This window comes from Penicillium malachiteum (genome assembly GCF_028827825.1).
Source record: "Penicillium malachiteum strain IBT 17515 chromosome Unknown utg000003l:1.0-4950554.0:1.0-4952489.0, whole genome shotgun sequence".
Classification (NCBI taxonomy): domain Eukaryota; kingdom Fungi; phylum Ascomycota; class Eurotiomycetes; order Eurotiales; family Aspergillaceae; genus Penicillium; species Penicillium malachiteum.
In genome coordinates, this window is record NW_026643096.1 from 1,632,198 (window position 1) to 1,649,629 (window position 17,432).

General features: G+C 47.8%; 6 protein-coding genes across 6 annotated transcripts; 3 read left to right on the top strand and 3 right to left on the bottom strand.

Moving 5' to 3' along the window:
* Positions 1-115: 115 nt before the first annotated feature.
* On the bottom strand, positions 116-1,667 carry N7483_006940 (FAD-binding oxidoreductase; the record flags this gene model as incomplete). Its single annotated transcript, XM_057090377.1, has 3 exons — positions 116-252; positions 313-1,454; positions 1,579-1,667. The coding sequence occupies 3 exons, from the start codon at positions 1,665-1,667 to the stop codon at positions 116-118; spliced, it is 1,368 nt and encodes a 455-aa protein (XP_056945118.1).
* A 1,377-nt stretch (positions 1,668-3,044) lies between these two features.
* On the bottom strand, positions 3,045-4,685 carry N7483_006941 (uncharacterized protein; the record flags this gene model as incomplete). Its single annotated transcript, XM_057090378.1, has 5 exons — positions 3,045-3,378; positions 3,453-3,660; positions 3,731-4,035; positions 4,118-4,229; positions 4,307-4,685. 5 exons carry the CDS (start codon positions 4,683-4,685, stop codon positions 3,045-3,047), a joined length of 1,338 nt encoding a protein of 445 aa, XP_056945119.1.
* A 387-nt stretch (positions 4,686-5,072) lies between these two features.
* N7483_006942 (uncharacterized protein) lies at positions 5,073-5,689 on the top strand (the record flags this gene model as incomplete). The annotated part of the gene is made up of 3 exons (XM_057090379.1): positions 5,073-5,106; positions 5,170-5,267; positions 5,330-5,689. 3 exons carry the CDS (start codon positions 5,073-5,075, stop codon positions 5,687-5,689), a joined length of 492 nt encoding a protein of 163 aa, XP_056945120.1.
* A 1,587-nt stretch (positions 5,690-7,276) lies between these two features.
* N7483_006943 (Zn(II)2Cys6 transcription factor domain-containing protein) lies at positions 7,277-8,452 on the top strand (the record flags this gene model as incomplete). Its single annotated transcript, XM_057090380.1, has 1 exon — positions 7,277-8,452. One exon carries the CDS (start codon positions 7,277-7,279, stop codon positions 8,450-8,452), a length of 1,176 nt encoding a protein of 391 aa, XP_056945121.1.
* A 389-nt stretch (positions 8,453-8,841) lies between these two features.
* N7483_006944 (uncharacterized protein) lies at positions 8,842-9,706 on the bottom strand (the record flags this gene model as incomplete). Its single annotated transcript, XM_057090381.1, has 2 exons — positions 8,842-8,879; positions 8,938-9,706. The coding sequence occupies 2 exons, from the start codon at positions 9,704-9,706 to the stop codon at positions 8,842-8,844; spliced, it is 807 nt and encodes a 268-aa protein (XP_056945122.1).
* A 530-nt stretch (positions 9,707-10,236) lies between these two features.
* N7483_006945 (uncharacterized protein) lies at positions 10,237-16,999 on the top strand (the record flags this gene model as incomplete). Its single annotated transcript, XM_057090382.1, has 8 exons — positions 10,237-10,514; positions 10,584-10,881; positions 10,953-12,749; positions 12,809-14,160; positions 14,226-14,475; positions 14,542-16,128; positions 16,160-16,906; positions 16,961-16,999. The coding sequence occupies 8 exons, from the start codon at positions 10,237-10,239 to the stop codon at positions 16,997-16,999; spliced, it is 6,348 nt and encodes a 2,115-aa protein (XP_056945123.1).
* Positions 17,000-17,432: the final 433 nt, after the last annotated feature.

Genomic DNA, 17,432 nt, shown 5'->3' on the forward strand with positions numbered 1-17,432 from the left:
CCACAAAAACAACTGAGGATTGACGAGAGTATAAGTCAATGTCAAAGGCTGCATTCTCTATTTTTTACATAAACTCATTCACTGGTACTGAACCACGTTATCAACGCATAACAAATTATAACAGACTCTTTGGCTCCTTAGGGAGCAGGGAATATGATGTGCAAAACACGTCTTTGGGATCGTAAACCTTCTTGAGAGCGGTTAAGCGAGGCAGATTGGTGCCAAATATCTGCTCGGCAGGGAGCAGAAGACCTAGAAAATTTTCACATCAGAAAAACCTGTCACCTAACAACATTCTAGGGGAAAACCTACCGTCATAGTTCGAGTATACTCTTACTGCATCCAGGTCAACATCAGCACCCTCGTTCTTTGTACGCTCCAGCTCAACGTCAAACTTTGCTGCAGTCTTGGAAACCCACTGTCGCGCCAGCGCATCGTGCTCCTGAATGCTCCATTGAGCCACAACAAAGCAGACCTGATGAAGCTGACGACCAGCGAACGCCATCGAGTTAACAGGAACCGAACCCATCTTCTCCCTGTGCGTCATTTCCAACATGATCATACTTGGTGCAGCATCGGGTGAGATCTGCGAGCGCAGCTCCGCCAGGTCCTCACCCAAAGACTTGACGAAGTCCGCTCGCAGCGGCGTGGCAAAGGCGACTCCGTGATATTGCCGACGAATACCCCAGGGAACCTTTGGTGTCAGGATACCATTAGCCTCAGTATACGGTCTTTCGGTGGTGGTGTTGGCCACATGCTCCAGAGCAAGCAATGGTGCAAAGAGCGCCTCGGCGCCCTCTTTCCCACCAGGGTAAAACAGCGTGACGGTCAACATGTTTACTGGTGGGCCGGCCATAGCAATGTTCATAGCCGCCTTTGCGGTGTTCTGCTCTGGGAAGCTGTTCGCAAAGTCCACAACGGCCGGTAATGCATCGAGCTTCATGATCAACTGGCCAGCCCAGATCGGGTGTGCCAGGTCATATGCCTGGTAGGTGAATTCAACGGCCACACCAAAGCACTGACCTGCGCCTCGCACGGCCCAGAACAGATCGGCGTTTTCAGTTGTGGATACCGTGACGAGACGCCCATCTGCGAGGACGATCTTTGCGGAGAGCAGATTGTCTGCGACCAGACCATATTTTCCGGAAAGCCAGCCCACTCCACCGCCTAGCGTAAGGCCACCAATGCCGGTGTTGCCTACACGGCCGCCAACGGTAGCTAGACCGTGCTGGCCTAGCGGGGTATCGATATCTTCCCAACGGCAGCCACCTTCCGCGGTGATGGTCTTCTTCTCAACATCGACTGAGGTCTTGTTCATGGCTGTCAAGTCGATCAAGAGGCCTGGCGTCGCGGCAGACCCGTTTGTGCCGTGTCCACCACCGACTACTGCCACCTCCAATCCGATGGCCTGAGCAAAGAGAACACCAGTGGAGACATCTTTCGCATTCAAAGCTCTGAGTACAATGGCCTTGAATTTACTAAATCAGCACTACTTCTAAACGCGGGAGAATTCGTTGATAGGGACTTGCCGCTCGCTTCTCCGTGTTAGGAGCCCATCTGTGCATGGATTGGTCGTACCCTGCTGTGCCAGGCAGGAGAACGCTTGAGTCTTTGGCAGCGGCCTGGAGTGCCGAAGCCAATGTATTGACGTTGGTAGTGTCGCTCATTGTTAATGCAATAGTTCTGGTCTATCGAGGTTTGTGGAGAGGAATGTATATCTAATAGGTACTAATAATGTTCATTCCTAGCCTGTATCTGCGAGAGGACTATTTATTCTGTCACTACGGGGATAGCAATTAAGCGGAGAACGGACGAAAGCAAGCAGATTGGAACTTGAAGCTGCAAAAGTGGCGTGGTGGGCTTTTCCTTTCCTTTGCAACTGTACTCTACGCTCCAATCGGTCATCGACATCAGCCCCCGTTTTCGATCACCGAGGTGATATCGGTAGTTATGATTTTGAGCATGCCATGAAGAATGTGATTATGATAATTATTGTATCGGACTACATCCTCATTCCTGTGAGACACGTTGGAAGTGGGTCAACACTATACAGGTGGATCCGCGGGAAGATGGATCGGTAGTGAAGGAAACAGAAGGATCAATGCTGCGTGAGCAAATTCCAAGGTTTGCGAAGGCTGAATGCTAAGACTTCAGCTGAATTTGATTTTTTTTTATTCCTGATTCGTAATCCGTACCCCGTATAGCCTTTATGCCTGTCACCTGGGCATACTACTAGTAGTATTAGGCAGTCGAGATCTGGGGCTGTAGTACTTGAGATGCCGTAAACAACCGAGGCTTAGAGCTACATGCAAGAGAACGAACAATATAATCTTTTAGTCTTGGTTTCTCTTCCATTTTTGTTTGATCTCATCATGCAACTGCTACTATAATCTTATGCTTGATCGACGTGTCACGGTCCTACTGAAAACAGACTAGTGCTGCTGCAGTCATGGCGCCTCCTTTGACAATAGATAGGCTAAGTGACATTCAAACCACTAGTCTATATAAGGGATAGACTAGGGGCTAAAATAGATGAATTCTACTCCAAATTTTGTGCATTATTTATACAAGGTTAATCGGGTGAGATTAAGCGCACGCTATTATACGGAGTTACAGCGAGGGTCCACTGACAAGGGTGGCTTGAAGGATCAAACTCGGAGTTTTTTAGGACAAGCGGAGTCCTCAGGGGCCAATAAACCTTGGAAGACACCTACGTGTACGTATTCAAATGCATGTGTCAGCCTCTGTATGCACATGGCGGTGGCGAACCAAAAGCTTGGAATCTACCTGTATGCGAGTGAATCCTTCTTGGACCGTTTGCCGGGTTTTGGTTAGCCTCCGTTAGCCTCCGACCTGAAGATTACTATAGGTGGCTCCAGGGCTGCAGCCTGCAGGTCTTCACATTTTACCTACTAGTATGTATTTTCAAACTCTTGTATTGCTTTTTAGGTTTGTTACAAGTTACAAAGTTCAGTACCTAGGTAAACTATATGAAACCTCGCAGGTAATATTCATAGTAGTATTGCTACCATCCATCGGCTCTTCTATACTGCCAGCCGACACTCAATCAAGCTCATATGGCTGCGACACTCGTAAACACTCTCCACTACCAGGCCTGCTGCGTGGATAATCGCGCGGAAATCATCCATGGTTCGTTCCTTGCTGTTGAACAGCGACAGCATGACTAGGTCCCGCTCGTGGCTGTAGCGACTGTAGAGGCCATAGTCAGCCGGCAGAGGCTTTGGTGCGTCGGGGATTTCCTTGGTGCCCAAAGAATTGTTGATAACCATTTCGCCAATCAGTACGCGCGAATCGGCCGTCATGGCTGGTGTCAGCGATTTGAGGATTTGTATGCTTTCCGCATCGGGCCAGTCGTGGCTGATCAACAACATATCAGCTTATTATTTCATCATGTAAAAATACTCATGCAGGGGAAATGGTTGGAAACTTACAGAATTGTATGCAGGAAGTAAACTGCGGCTCCACTGACTGATTGGGTCTGGAAGAAGTCTCCTGGAGTCAGTTGGACTTGGCCATTCTGCAGATATGAGGGTAGCTCTTTAGTCCACAGAGCCACACCCTTCTCGATAACCTCTGGGCGATCCTGAATGATGAAATTCAATTCGGGATATGCCTTCGCAATGTTCATTGAGTGTGTACCTAGTCAAATTTAAGTCAGCTTGAAGGACTGGTATAGTGAAAGAAGTCTGGGAGCAGTATTATTACTTACCCACTCCACCACCAACGTCCACAACAGTTCCATTGCCAAGTGAATCCCAAGGGTAGTCGTAAATCATTGCCGTGCTACTGACTCGACCGATACCTGTCATGGCCTTCGCAAAGTAGTCGAGTTCTGGTCGTGGTCCCACAGTGCCATCATCCTGTTCGACTTTCGTGTTTAGCCAGTCCCAGAAAGACAGATCAGTCTCATGGCGAATGTTGAATGCTGTGTTTGTGTTGGTTGCAGTATATCCACTGCCAGATTGTCGAACAGCAGCCGGAAGACTCTCAGAAACCTTGTAATGACAGATCGAGCTAGAATAGGTTAGTCACCCAAAACCCAAAAACATGACCGTCGGGAGGAATTGAAAAGGATCCATACAAGACCATAAGGTACGAGCGCAGACTTTCGTTTCCAACCAAGCTTGCTGAAACGCGGTTGTTGGCGAAAGATCGGTCAGAGACCTCCCGGAAGATACCAATGGAAGTCAAGACTCGCAGAATGCGTACTACCACCGGTGTGACATTAGCAAATACAGCATCCATGGATTTTAGTTAAATATTGTTTGTCTTCTTGAAAACTTACAAAGCATGTCTGTGTCTACGTTTGCCTTTGTTGCCAACTCAGTCACAGCCAAACCTTGCTCGTCATGTGCAGCCAAAAGGTCCGCAATCCGGTGCTCTGCTGCGATATGCAGCGCACGCGATTCATAGAATTGGCACGAAGTCTCGATCAGTCGGATGGGCGGACTTGAAACCAGTTCTTGGATCTTGCCAACAGCGCCAAGGATGGTTTTGTGGGCATCATAGGATGCTTGAGTGGGCAGGAGGACACCATTGTCAAGAGTCTTGCCCTCGGCATCATCAGATTTCCACTCTGCGATGAGAGCTTCAACTGAAGAGTTGAGGATCTGAGCTGCTGCGCTCAGGTCTGTGATCTGGTTCTGCAGTTTTGAATTCAACATATTGGCTTGACTTGACTCTCTTTTTTGGCAAAGACAGAAGGGTTTACCGAGACAAAAATAGGCACGTCTCTAGGGATGGTTTGGAGGCCGACGTAGGCATTATTAGGCGTTCTAGTCTTTGATTTTCTTAGTTCCTTACGTGGAGGGCCTAGGATTCGAGGGATTGTTGGACATGGGCGTAAGTGGAATACTCGATTGTCGATGGATTGATCGGTCACCGAACAAGATCTATACCATAATTGCTGATCGGCTACCGAACTCCATGGGTGATGTATGGCCTTGTTTTCGAATCTATACAAATAAAAACATGCAGAAAGATCTCTACAAACCCACAAATCTCTCAACTGCTCTCTTTCTCTCTCAAAGGACAATTCTTTGACCATTACAATGGCTTCTACCGGCACTGAAATCTCATTTTCTGGTAAGCACATATCCATTTTGCATGAAACAGATAAAAAAAACATCAAATTAATTTCAGCCATAGATTATCTCGCATGCAGCGAGCTCACCTTTGAATGGGCAGACAGCTACGATACCAAAAACTGGAGCCGTCTAGCAAATATTTTGGCGCCAACAGTCAAGGTAAGAAATGTCTCACTGCTGCATGAGACGACAACCTTGGGAAAGTGCTGACCGGCCGAAAGATCCACTATGCAGCCGTGAATGATTTCAAGGACGACCAGTTACCCGCGGCGGATTTTGTGAAAATGATGTCCGCACCCGAATTTCTTGGAGACCCATTGATCCACACTCAGCACTTGATGGGGGCGTCTAAGTATCGGCAAATCGCACCAGATCTCATTGAGGGTTATCACCAGATCCGTGCGGCCCACCAGCGATACACCGGACTTGGACTAGAGGAGATCGAGGCCAAGGGCCATGGTCATGCAGTCATCACGCTGACTTACAAGAAGGTCGATGGCGAATGGAAATGGGGAGGTATTACAACTGATATCAGATGGAATGAGTATGAGTTTGAGAAGATTTTCAAGTTTGATTTGTAAACAGCGGAATTTTCCATGATCCGGACTCCGGAGTTCATGATCACCTTGCTAGCCCTGGAGAGCATAGTGATTTTATCTAATGTTGAATTCTACTAGTCTATGCTATTACTACCTAGTATCCAGTTCTTATCAAATGATTGACAATCACCGAGGTTAATTTCAATATTTCTAATTTTATTTTATTTTATTTTATTTTAATTTATTTTAATTTTTTAATTTTTAATTTTTTTTTTTAGAGTTAAGCACTGCCTTACATATCCGAGGGATGTACTTTTGTCCGTATTCGTATTGTAAAATAGCACTCACAGAGTCTCACAGTTGCCCAGGTGGGCATATTTGGCCCCCAACGGGTAATTTTTCCAGAGTACTCCGTATTGGCACATACATTATGCAACCTTGCAGCCTTAGAAGGCCTAGTTAAAAGTATCTCTCACACTAAATCTCATCACACACCATTTTGGGCCACCAGCATTCATGCATATAGCTTTCTTACTCGCTTTCTTACTACCTCAATGGCTTTCTTCTGAACTTTGTTGATTTCCGCTCTAGTTCCGTTCCACTCTTCAACTTGAAGTTCGCACGGTTATCCTATCCAGTACTAGTATAGACATTGTGTAATATACTACCTAGGTAGGAATATCAGTTTATTAATATCAGTTTACTAATCCTCCGTCGGCGCCGGGAGTCTAGATGATTTTATTGGATCTATCCAACAATATGAAGACAGCATCCACACTTTGAGAGTCTGTAAGAGTCCAGATTGCGTCAACTGCCAAGTTATACGGAGGAGTCCGGAGATGCCCTAAATATTCCATGTTTCACATGAGCAGCTAAGCGACTCTGACTCGGAGAAATTGTATCCATAAATTTAGAATGGATCTCTTAGACTGTGATCACTAAGGTTCCTTCGTTACGCTAATAAACGCTAGTCATTCCAAGGTTGTTATTCTGTACACTTCCCGGGATCGGGTTGGTCCCCGGGCCGTTGTGGATATTAGGCATAGCCACCGGGGGCCGGGGCCACCCGTGGGTCCCTCTGGGTCCTTCCAACTGTAGTCCGCCACCAAGCGGAACTTGAAGCATAATTACCCGGATATCACTTAAATTCACTTTATTTATTCTTTTCGGGTCAGATCCATCATAAAACGTCTAAAACGTGCTAATGCTGCATTAAAATGGGGCAAGCTGTGCGATAACCAATAACCCTTCTATCAGTGCTATTAGGCGACCCCATATGCCATAGTTGATTGGTTTCCACTTATACGAAGTTGGAGATAATGTAAACCACTCAGGATTTACAGCCTTAGGTTTCGAATGAATACTCCGAGTCATTCTCGCAAGCTGTGAGGTTGGAAGAAGACGCCATGGGGGCCAGAGGCAAAGGCGGCGGGCCCTATGGATGGCTGATTGAGGAGACGATGGAGACGGGTGTGGATTATATAAGGAAGAGTAAGTGAGATGCCCAGTGATCTCTTGGAGACCATCTGAGCAGGATCGTGGTTCAACAAGTTCAACCTTGTCTTGAAAAAGCGTCACATCCACAGTACCTCCCAAAAGTCCCGTTGCCATCTACCTCGGGAGTCTACAATGGCCTCAACATCTCGACAACGCAAGCCCCGAGCTTCTTGTGACTCCTGCAACGAAGCAAGGGTACGTTGCTCTCAGGCGCGCCCCACCTGCGAACGCTGCGTGAAGAACAAAATAAACTGCGTCTATGGCATTTCTCAACGGGCGGGCAGAAACCGTGCATCGACCCATCGATCCGCAGACGATCAAACCACGCTTGCAGGGGGACATCGTCGACCATCAACTAGCGACCCCGTTTTGTTGCTCCAGCATCCCGGACACGCACAGATCCCTGACGAATTTCCGATAAATTCCATACCCCTGCTCGACGACCTAACTATGGGCCTCAAACCCCACGAGTTCCCGAACTCTAATCATTTCCCAGAAATGTTTACTGAGATGTTCACCGACTCCTCTCCTTTATCAAGCAACTGGAATCAAAGTGATATGAGCTCTACGGTTAGCCTAGGCAATTGTGCCGCAGATACAGCAACATGCACCTGTGTTTCCAGCATCTTCTCTTTCTTTTCCACACACCCCATTCTCACAGGAACCAATCCCGCCCCCATCGACGCATGTCTCGAGCAGGGACGAGAGTCAATCAATCTTTGCGAACGTGTGTTAAACTGCATTGGCTTTTCCCAACACCACTACAGCTCTCTGGTCACTGTCGCTCTATTCATTGACCGCGTTGTTGCTATCTATGATAGAGCAAAACAACATTACCAACAAACTCTCTTTGTGATGCCATACCATACCGAATCTTCCACCAGAAGCTCAAGCTCTCTTTCACTTGCCAATAGTATGTCGACGGCGCATACTGATATCTCCAGAGAGGATATTTTTGCTCATCTCGATGGATCGATCCGTCAGTCCGCGTACATTGGGGAATACCAATTAGACAAAGACGATTATGTGAAATTGACTTTTGAAATCGTGTTCGGTCATCTGGCCAGGGTCGAGAAGTTGCTCCGGATCTTTAAAAACGGCACATCGAGGGACGATCACTTGGTATCAACTACAACGGGAGGGATTGCCCTTGTCCAGCCGACATCTGATCATGAGTTAGAGTATGACCACCAAACACTCGTGTGTGTAAAACTGGCAGAATTGATCGAGCAGCAGTTGAATATCACACGTAATGGGTGGGAGTCAACTTGCAAGGAATGGGAACTTTACCAGATGAACGGTAGATAGACTATACAATTTGCAATGTAAATAGATTACTAATAGATGAGAGGCGTTTTCCTGTCATGATTGGTGGATTGAGATACTATTTCAATGCTTTCATTGATTACAGACTTAGAGCCCTTCCCCCTTATTTAGAAAAAAAGTATTTAACACCCATTATTGGCACTTTGATTGACACTCTCCCAGGTCAGTATCTTTATCATCCAACTTTGTGAGATATTGATGTATCTTATTCTAGAAAAGAAATGCGTTCGACAGCGTGATAGGTCATGTATCATTCTCTAATTCTTAAATAATAGGTAATATGCATGTTTATGTCAAGTTCTCTTTATGGCTGACCTCTTTCCTAAAGAAGGGGAGGAAAAAACAGAAACTCGAAGCCCAACTACCAATGCTTATCGGCCAGCTCCTCCGGAGATAGTGATTGTTTGACCTGCAATGTCCAAGTAAGCTATCATCCCAAACAATCTCACGACTTCTACCGAACTCACCATTGATCCAGCCACCATCATCAGAGGACAAGAAGGCCACAACCTTGGCGACATCTGTTGGCAAACCGAATCGGCCAAGAGGACACATCTTACCCAGGGCCTCCTTTGCCTCCGCATATGGTGTATCCTGAGTAGCACCAGGAACATAACGCCAGGCATTCTCAACCGCCATATCAGAATCAATACCGCCAGGCGCAATAGCATTCACACGAACACGCTTAGGGGCAAAGTCACTGGGAAGCGAGCGCACAAAGGCCTCAATGGAAGCCTTACTAGCAGAGTAAAGCGCATGATCCGCGAGACCACGCAGGTTGGCAGCGATGGAGGACATAAGGACAATGCTTCCACCAGGGGAGATGTACTGGTAACCCTGCTGGGCGACGAAGAACTGGCCACGGGTGTTGACGCTGAAGACTTGGTCGAACTGCTCGGGGGTGGTCTTCTCAATTGTCTCGAAGTGCTCAACACCAGAGTTGGAGACAACGATGTCAATCTTGCCGAATGCGGCGTGGCCCTCACGGAAGAGCTTTTGGATGGACTCGTATGAGGAGACGTCAGCCCGGATGGCGACGGAGTTGCGGCCCAACTGCTTGATGGTCTTGACTACTTCTTGGGCCTTGGTTTCATTGGAGAAGTAGTTGATGATGATATCAGCACCGCGGACGGCAAGGCCGAGAGCGATCTCACGGCCAATGCCGCGAGATGAGCCGGTCACGAGGGCGACCTTGCCCTCAAGGGTAAGAGCTGTGGGTGTGGAGATGGAGCCCATTTTTAAAGATACAGATGTCTGACTTGAGATTTTTGTTTTGCTTGTTCGGATTCCGAGATGCTGGCTCTTGTTGAGATAATAAAATATTTACTTCACCTGGAGTAAGGCATCCTTTTTGTGCTTGGACCATAGCTTGCAGGAACCACTCAAGCCCGAACGATAGTACCCACTCTTTCACAAAATTAAACATTCGATGATCGACTTCAGGCGCTCATCGAACTTCCGACGCCACGTTTCTTAGCTCCAAATGATAACGCGTTCGGTCACCGAATCCTTCCAAGTTCAAAAACCGTTTTTTCTGTTAGCGCAGATTTAGGCGCACGTTCAGGCCTACCAGTGTAACAACGTTATTCTAAGAAGTAAGCTTGAACAAGGCAGATTAGATTAATTAGTAAGAATGAAGTTAGATAGTAGTTTAGTATATTATTGTATGATTTATCGTGAGGGAGCTCCCTTGCATTGGTATATCCAAAAACCTCAAGACTCAACATCGAAACTTGGAGCCCGGGATTCAACATTTTCCGGCCAAGATGTCGATTTCAAGTATAATTTTCTTTGATAATAAAGCGGACGAGCGATTATCAGTCCTAAGGAGACTGGTTCACAGCCATGATAGCCCTCTCTTGGAAGATTTCATGCGCCAGTCTGCTTTCCTATTAAGGGAGGAAGTGTCTCGACAACCCCAGCACATCGGAGACCAGATTCCACAGTTTGCAGATATCGTGGAACTTATTGAGCGATCTCATGATCGGAATATTCCTATCCTCGAGTATGCGCTTCTCTGCATATATCAGATCGGTAGTCTTCTGTAAGTATAAGGAATAAAGAATACGGAATAAAACACACAGAGCTAACTTCAATCACTCTGCTCTATCAGCCATTCCAAAGACACATCCTTGGTATCGTCAAACTCAAAAGCCGCTCAAGTTGTAGGCTTTGAGGCTGGCCTCCTCGCCGCAACAGCTTTAGCCGTGTCTGCAGATGTCACAGAACTATCGAAAATCGGACCGCTGGTGGTTGTTCTGGCCCTCAGGCTCGGAATCTACATCTCGCGCATTGCAGAGCTTCAGAGCCTGGGAACTGATGACTCAACCAGCGGTTATGGTTTGATGACCCTTGAGGGGATTCTAGAAGCCGATGTAGAAGCCATTCTCACACAGAAAGATTTACAACAGGTACGATCCAACGTTTATACTCGAGACCAAACCTCAGATTAAGGCTAACAATGAATTTTCTTCTTTTACAGTTAACACCCGGTTCTCGCCCTTACACTAAAGAGTCATACAGCGACTCCATCGTGGTCACTGGACCATTCGGAGTTTTGTTGGAGCTGGCTAAGCGTCCTGCATTGGAGCAATATGTGAGGCTTATCACACCTACCGCGGGATGCTTAAATGCTCCCCATCTCTACAGCATGGAAGATGCTGAGGACGTCTTTCGTGGCTGGTGCGGTGAGAAGGCTTTCAGAGAAATGAATCAGCAGAAGTCTATTCTGAGTCCGCACCGAATAACAACGTCGAGCAAAAATGGCTACGAGCTGCTTGTGGAGCAGGTACGGGACGTCCTTGAAAGTAAGGTTGTCTTTCCAACTCTCTGTGGGACAATTTCGAGTTCTGTTCCTGCTGAGGGATCAGACCGCAAGCTTTTCGCATTCGGAGACAAGCCTGCGCTTCGTGAGTTGCTTGCAGCTCTTGGACTACAAGACTACAGTGATATACTCCCCAAGCCGGAGGCAACTGATGCAAAGACGTCCGGAAGAAGTAACAAAATTGCCATCGTTGGCTATTCTGGACGATTTCCTGGAGCGGCGGACGCGGAGCTTCTGTGGGAGTTGCTCAGAGACGGGCGTGATGTCCACCGCGAGGTACCGAAAGAACGCTTTGACATCGATACTCACTATGATCCATCTGCAAAGAGGAAAAACACAACCCAGACAAGATTTGGTGGATTTGTTGAGAATCCAGGGCTATTCGACCCACGATTTTTCAACGTTTCTCCCAGAGAAGCGTTCCAGATGGACCCTGTCCAGAGGCTTTCTTTGATCACGGCTTACGAGGCTCTTGAGATGGCTGGATGCGTTGCAGGACGGACACCATCATCACAGAGAAACAGAATTGGAACTTTCTACGGTCAAGCTGGTGACGACTGGAGAGAAGTGAATTCAGGCCAAGACGTGGATACCTACTTTATCCCCGGTGGCATCCGTGCTTTTACCCCTGGTCGTGTCAACTACCACTTCAAGTTTTCTGGACCTAGCTATAGCGTGGATACTGCATGCAGCTCTAGTCTTGCGGCAATTCAGCTTGCATGCACATCGCTCGGCAAAGGAGAGTGCGATACTGCTATCACTGGTGGCGTGAATATCCTGACTAACCCTGACATCTTTGCTGGACTTAGCCGCGGCTATTTCCTGTCTCAAACTGGACAATGCAAGACATTTGACAACGAGGCAGATGGTTATTGTCGTGCTGATGGTGTTTCAAGCATTATCCTCAAGCGATTGGAGGATGCTGAAGCTGACAATGACAATATCCTCGCCGTGATCTTGGGCTCAAAGACAAACCATTCAGCCGAGGCAGCCTCAATCACAAGACCCCATCATGGCGCTCAAGCGTTCCTCTGTCGCAGTATTATGGAGGAAGCTGGAGTCAACCCGCACGAGGTTGAGTATGTTGAGATGCATGGTACTGGAACGCAAGCCGGTGACTACAACGAGATGCTCTCTGTCAGCGAGGTCTTTGCGTCAGAGCACACGGAGACACGCTCCTCTCCATTGTACGTCGGAGCCATCAAAGCAAACATTGGTCATGGAGAAGCTGCCTCTGGTGTCATGTCTTTGATCAAGGTTCTGAAGATGCTGGAGCACAATGCGATCCCTCCGAATGTCGGCATCAAAAGTGGCATCATCAATGAGAAATTCCCCAAGAACCTCACAGAAAGGAACCTCCATATTCCCATGGAGCTGACTCGCTGGTCTCCTCATGCCGACTACTCACCTCGTCTGGTATTCTTGAACAACTTTTCTGCGGCCGGTGGCAATACTGTACAAGCTCCCTTCGTCCCTCTACACACTTTTGACACTAACCAAAAATCACTTGCTAGGCGATACTTATTCAAGAAGGCCCATTCAAATTGCCTTCATCAGAGGCTGATCCTAGATCCCGCCTGGTGATCTCCGTCTCCGCACGATCATTGAGCGCACTGAAGAACAACATTAAAAATCTCGCGGCCTACTTAGCTAGAAACCCTTCAGCCTCTCTAGCAGATCTGTCATACACGACCATGGCCCGGCGGATAATGTACAATTACCGATTCTCCTGCGCAGTAACAGACATATCAGCAGCCCAGAAAGCACTAGCAGCTGCATCTGAACAAGACTATCGTCCCATCCAGACTCAGAAAGTGGCCTTTGCATTCACAGGCCAGGGCGCTGTATACTCCTCTCTCGCACGGTCTCTATTTGAAACATCATCCCAGTTCCGTTCCACCATTTTGATCTGCGAGAAGCTAGCCAAGACACAGGGCTTTGTCTCCTTTGTTCCTGTGATTGACGGCTCAATTTCCGATCTTGACACAGTCCAGCCTCTTATTGTGCACCTTGCTACAGTCTGCGTGCAGATGGCTCTAGTTGATCTCTGGGCTTCGTGGGGAATCAAGCCATCTGCAGTGGTTGGTCACAGTATTGGCGAATACGCTGCCCTATATGCTGCAGGTGTTCTCTCGGCGAGTGAAGTAATTCACCTTGTGGGAAGTCGAGCAGAGCTTATGGAAAAGCTTTGCTTAACAGGAAGCCATGGAATGCTAGTTGCTAAGAGTTCTCAATCGCAGTTGGCTCAGTACATCACTGGCACTGATCTTGATATCACATGCGAGAACAGCCCAGAAGAAATCGTCGTCGGTGGACCGCAAAATTCTATTGATGACCTGGCAGAGAAATTGGCCACACAAGGAATCCAGAACAAGAAGCTTGCAGTTGCATATGCGTTCCACTCCTCCCAAATGGATCCAATCCTGCCCGACTTTGAGTTTGTGGTTAGCTCAGTTACACTGTCCACGCCGAAGATTCCGATCATTTCCTCTCTTCTGGGGCGAGTATTGGAGCCAACTAGCGGCGAACTCAGCCATCAATATTTTGCACGCCATACTAGAGAAGCGGTTCTTTTCTCTGCTGCAGTCGCCGATGCGAAAGACAAAAGTATCATTGATGATGAGACTGTTTGGATAGAGGTTGGCAGCCACCCCATCTGTAATGGGATGCTTAAATCTATCCTGGGCTCAGAGACAGTCGGTCTTGCCTCCTTGCGCAGATCTGAAGACCCGTGGACTACGCTCTCATCCAGTCTTTCAACTCTGTACAACCGCGGGTTCTCGATCAACTGGAGTGAATACCACCGAGATTTCGAGCACGCACACAGGCTTCTCAATCTTCCTTCATACGCCTTTGATCTGAAAAAGTCAGTTTCCACCATTTTCTTTTTAATTTTCTGCATTTTTACTAATGAGTGCTAAATTTCTGTAGCTATTGGACTCAATACCAGAACGACTGGTGTCTCTCAAAGGGAGACACAGCAGTATCTGCAATTAAGAAAGAGGAACTGCCTTCGGCTCCTTCGGCCAAGCGAGGACTTTCTCTTACTGTCCAGGAGATATTGGAGGAGAAGATCGAAGATGGCATTATCACCTTCCTGGCGCAGTCGGATGTCTCTCACCCCAAGCTGAGAGCCCTCATTTTCGGCCATCTCGTGAATGGAGCCGGATTATGCCCTTCTGTACGTTTCTTTTGCTTTCCCTTTTTCTTTTACCAGAAGTGACCTACTGGTTCTAACGTTTCATAGACTGTCTACGCAGAGATGGCTTTGACGATTGGAGACTACCTGCACAAGAAGGGCTTCGATGGAGCCGCCCCGACCGGGATGAACGTTTGCTCCATGGAGGTCGGAAAGCCTTTGGTCCTGAGTCCAGACACAAGCAAGGCACAACTTGTCAGGATTGCAGCTACACTTAGCGAAGGCTCCGTCAGGTTCCAGTTTTTCGGCGTCGATGAGACTGGCAAGACAACAGTCGAGTATGGTGTGTGCCAGGTCAAATACGGCGATCCAGAAAAGTGGCTCCGAAAGTGGAACAAGCACGCTTATTTAGTCCATGAGCAAATTAAGAAGCTTGAGACAGCAGTTGGCAATGCAAACACCCACCGAGTCGGTCGGGGAATGGCCTACAAGCTCTTTTCGGCATTGGTTGAATACGACGAGACCTTCCGTGGCATGGATGAAGTGGTGCTTGACGCAACCGCATTTGAAGCGACTGCAAAGGTGAACTTCAAAACTGGGGAGAGAGATCCTGATTATTACATGAATCCTCGATGGATGGATAACTTGTGCCATATTTCTGGGTTCATTGTCAATGCAAGCGAAGCAACTGAATCTGGTGAGCAAGTGTACATCTCTCACGGTTGGGAGTCGCTCCGTCTCGGGGCCACGATCTCCCATGATAAGACATATCGATGCTATGCACGAATGGCGCTCGTGGAGGGTAGCGCTGTTAGGCAGGGTGACGTCTATATTCTTGATGGGGACACAGTTGTTGGTGTGGCTGGTGGCGTCAAGTTCCAGTGTGTGCCACGCAGGCTCCTTAATCACCTGCTACCTCCAGTGAGCAAGGCATCAAAAGCAACAGCTCCGCCTACAGCGGCTAAGGGCACTGTATCTTCTTTGAAGCCTACTTCACGGTCAGCAGCGCCCGCTCTAGTAACTCAGGCCCAGGTGAAGCCAGTCACAGCCGCCGTGACTTTTGAAAAGCCTGCGAGCGCGAGGGTTCTCGATATTGTGCTCAATGAATGCAGCATCGAGCTGGAGGAGCTAGACGATAGCTCCGCGTTTGAGAGCCTTGGATTAGACTCTTTGCTTTCGCTGGCAATTCTTGCAAAGCTTAGAGAGGATCTTGGTCTTGACCTCCCGTCTTCCTTCTTCATTGACAATCCAACATTTGGTCATTTGAAGAGATTCCTGGCTCTGTCATATGCTGATGAGCAGGTTTCGACGGGTGTATTAGATTCCGGGTACAACAGTAGCCCATCTGGCACAGCTTCACCTTCGCAAGAATCTTCTTCGAGCTATGACAGCGCAATGGACATTCCCAGGGATAATAGTCTCTATGCCACCATCAGGACCCTCATTACTGAGGAGTTGGGAGTGGGTCTGGAGGAAATCGCAGACAATTCGGATCTTGCTAGCATGGGTATGGACTCATTGATGTCACTCTCAGTGACTGCTGGTATCCGGGAACAAACAGGGCTATACGTTCCGGACGATATTTTGATTCAATGCACAACTGTCGCTCAACTGGAAGAAGCGCTTCGTCTCGCTCAGCCTCCTAAGGCTACTACAAAGCAAGTCACGAAGCCTCTAGTATCTCAAACAGCACCCGTGAGCATCTCTCCAAAGACCCCCCCCGAAGACCACCCCAAAGGCGCTATCGTTCCTCATTCAAGGGAGTCCCCGAAACGCTCGCGAGACTGTCTTCTTCTTTCCTGACGGGTCTGGCTCAGCCACCTCTTACGCACCTATCCCAGCCATCGGTGAAGATGTCTGCGTTTACGCGCTGAACTGTCCCTACATGAAGATCCCCGAGGAATTCCAATGTGGAATTGATGGAGTAGCAACCATCTATATCGAGGAAATGAAGCGTCGGCAGCCAAAGGGTCCGTATAACATCGGCGGCTGGTCCGCTGGTGGAGTCATGGCTTATGAGGCCGCCCTTCAACTCCAGGCAAAGGGGGATACCGTTTCCAGGCTCATCTTAATCGACGCCCCTTGCCCCGTGAAGCTTGAACCCGTGCCTTCTAAACTCTTCCGCTTCTTCGATTCCATGGGCGTGCTTGGTGACCGGAGCAATAAGAAATCACCACCCTATCTCATCCCTCACTTCGAGGCAATGATCCGGAACCTGGATACATACATCGCGCGCCCTTTCCCGCGTGGAACTGAGCCGAAGGTTCTTGCCATTTGGGCTCGTGAAGGCGTATGCAAGGACGCCAATAGTCCGCGACCAAAGCGAGAGCCTACTGACCCCAAGGTCATGGACTGGTTGTTGGATAATCGTACTGACTTTGGGCCAAATGGCTGGGATCAGCTCATAGCCAAGGAGAGTTTTACCTGTGTTTCCATGGAAGGGAACCATTTCTCCATGATTGTGAACCCATTGGTAAGTGGTCTGCTCCTATTTGTATCCCCTTATTCTCAACTGACAATCTTGCAGGTGAAGGAACTTGGAGGGGCCATTCGGGATAATTTCTAGAATAGAGGTAGATTGAAGATATTGAAGGAGGGATTTCAGACTATACGCCATATAGACTGTCAGTGATATTTTGTTTAATTTTTTATGTATGGAGTAAAATGGAAAGCACTTGAGACTAGTAAATTGTGAATTAACTGAATGTAGTTGGTTTTGCCTTTTCGGGTTTAGCTTCATGCATTTAATTTATGAACTTCCAAGTTGTTGCCTACTCCATACACTACTTATCACTACCATACTTTTCAATCTTCCTTTCCCCATATCAAATATTCAGAGGGGCTTTTCACAACTATGGATCAGTTACCACTTGAAATAAAGTATATCATTGCGAAATATGTGAGTCTCCCTACTTGACATAACAATCTTACAGCTCTAATTGAATAGACAGGTAGGCGAACTTGAGGACAGGTCTAAGGAAAGCCTCCGAACACTGTCA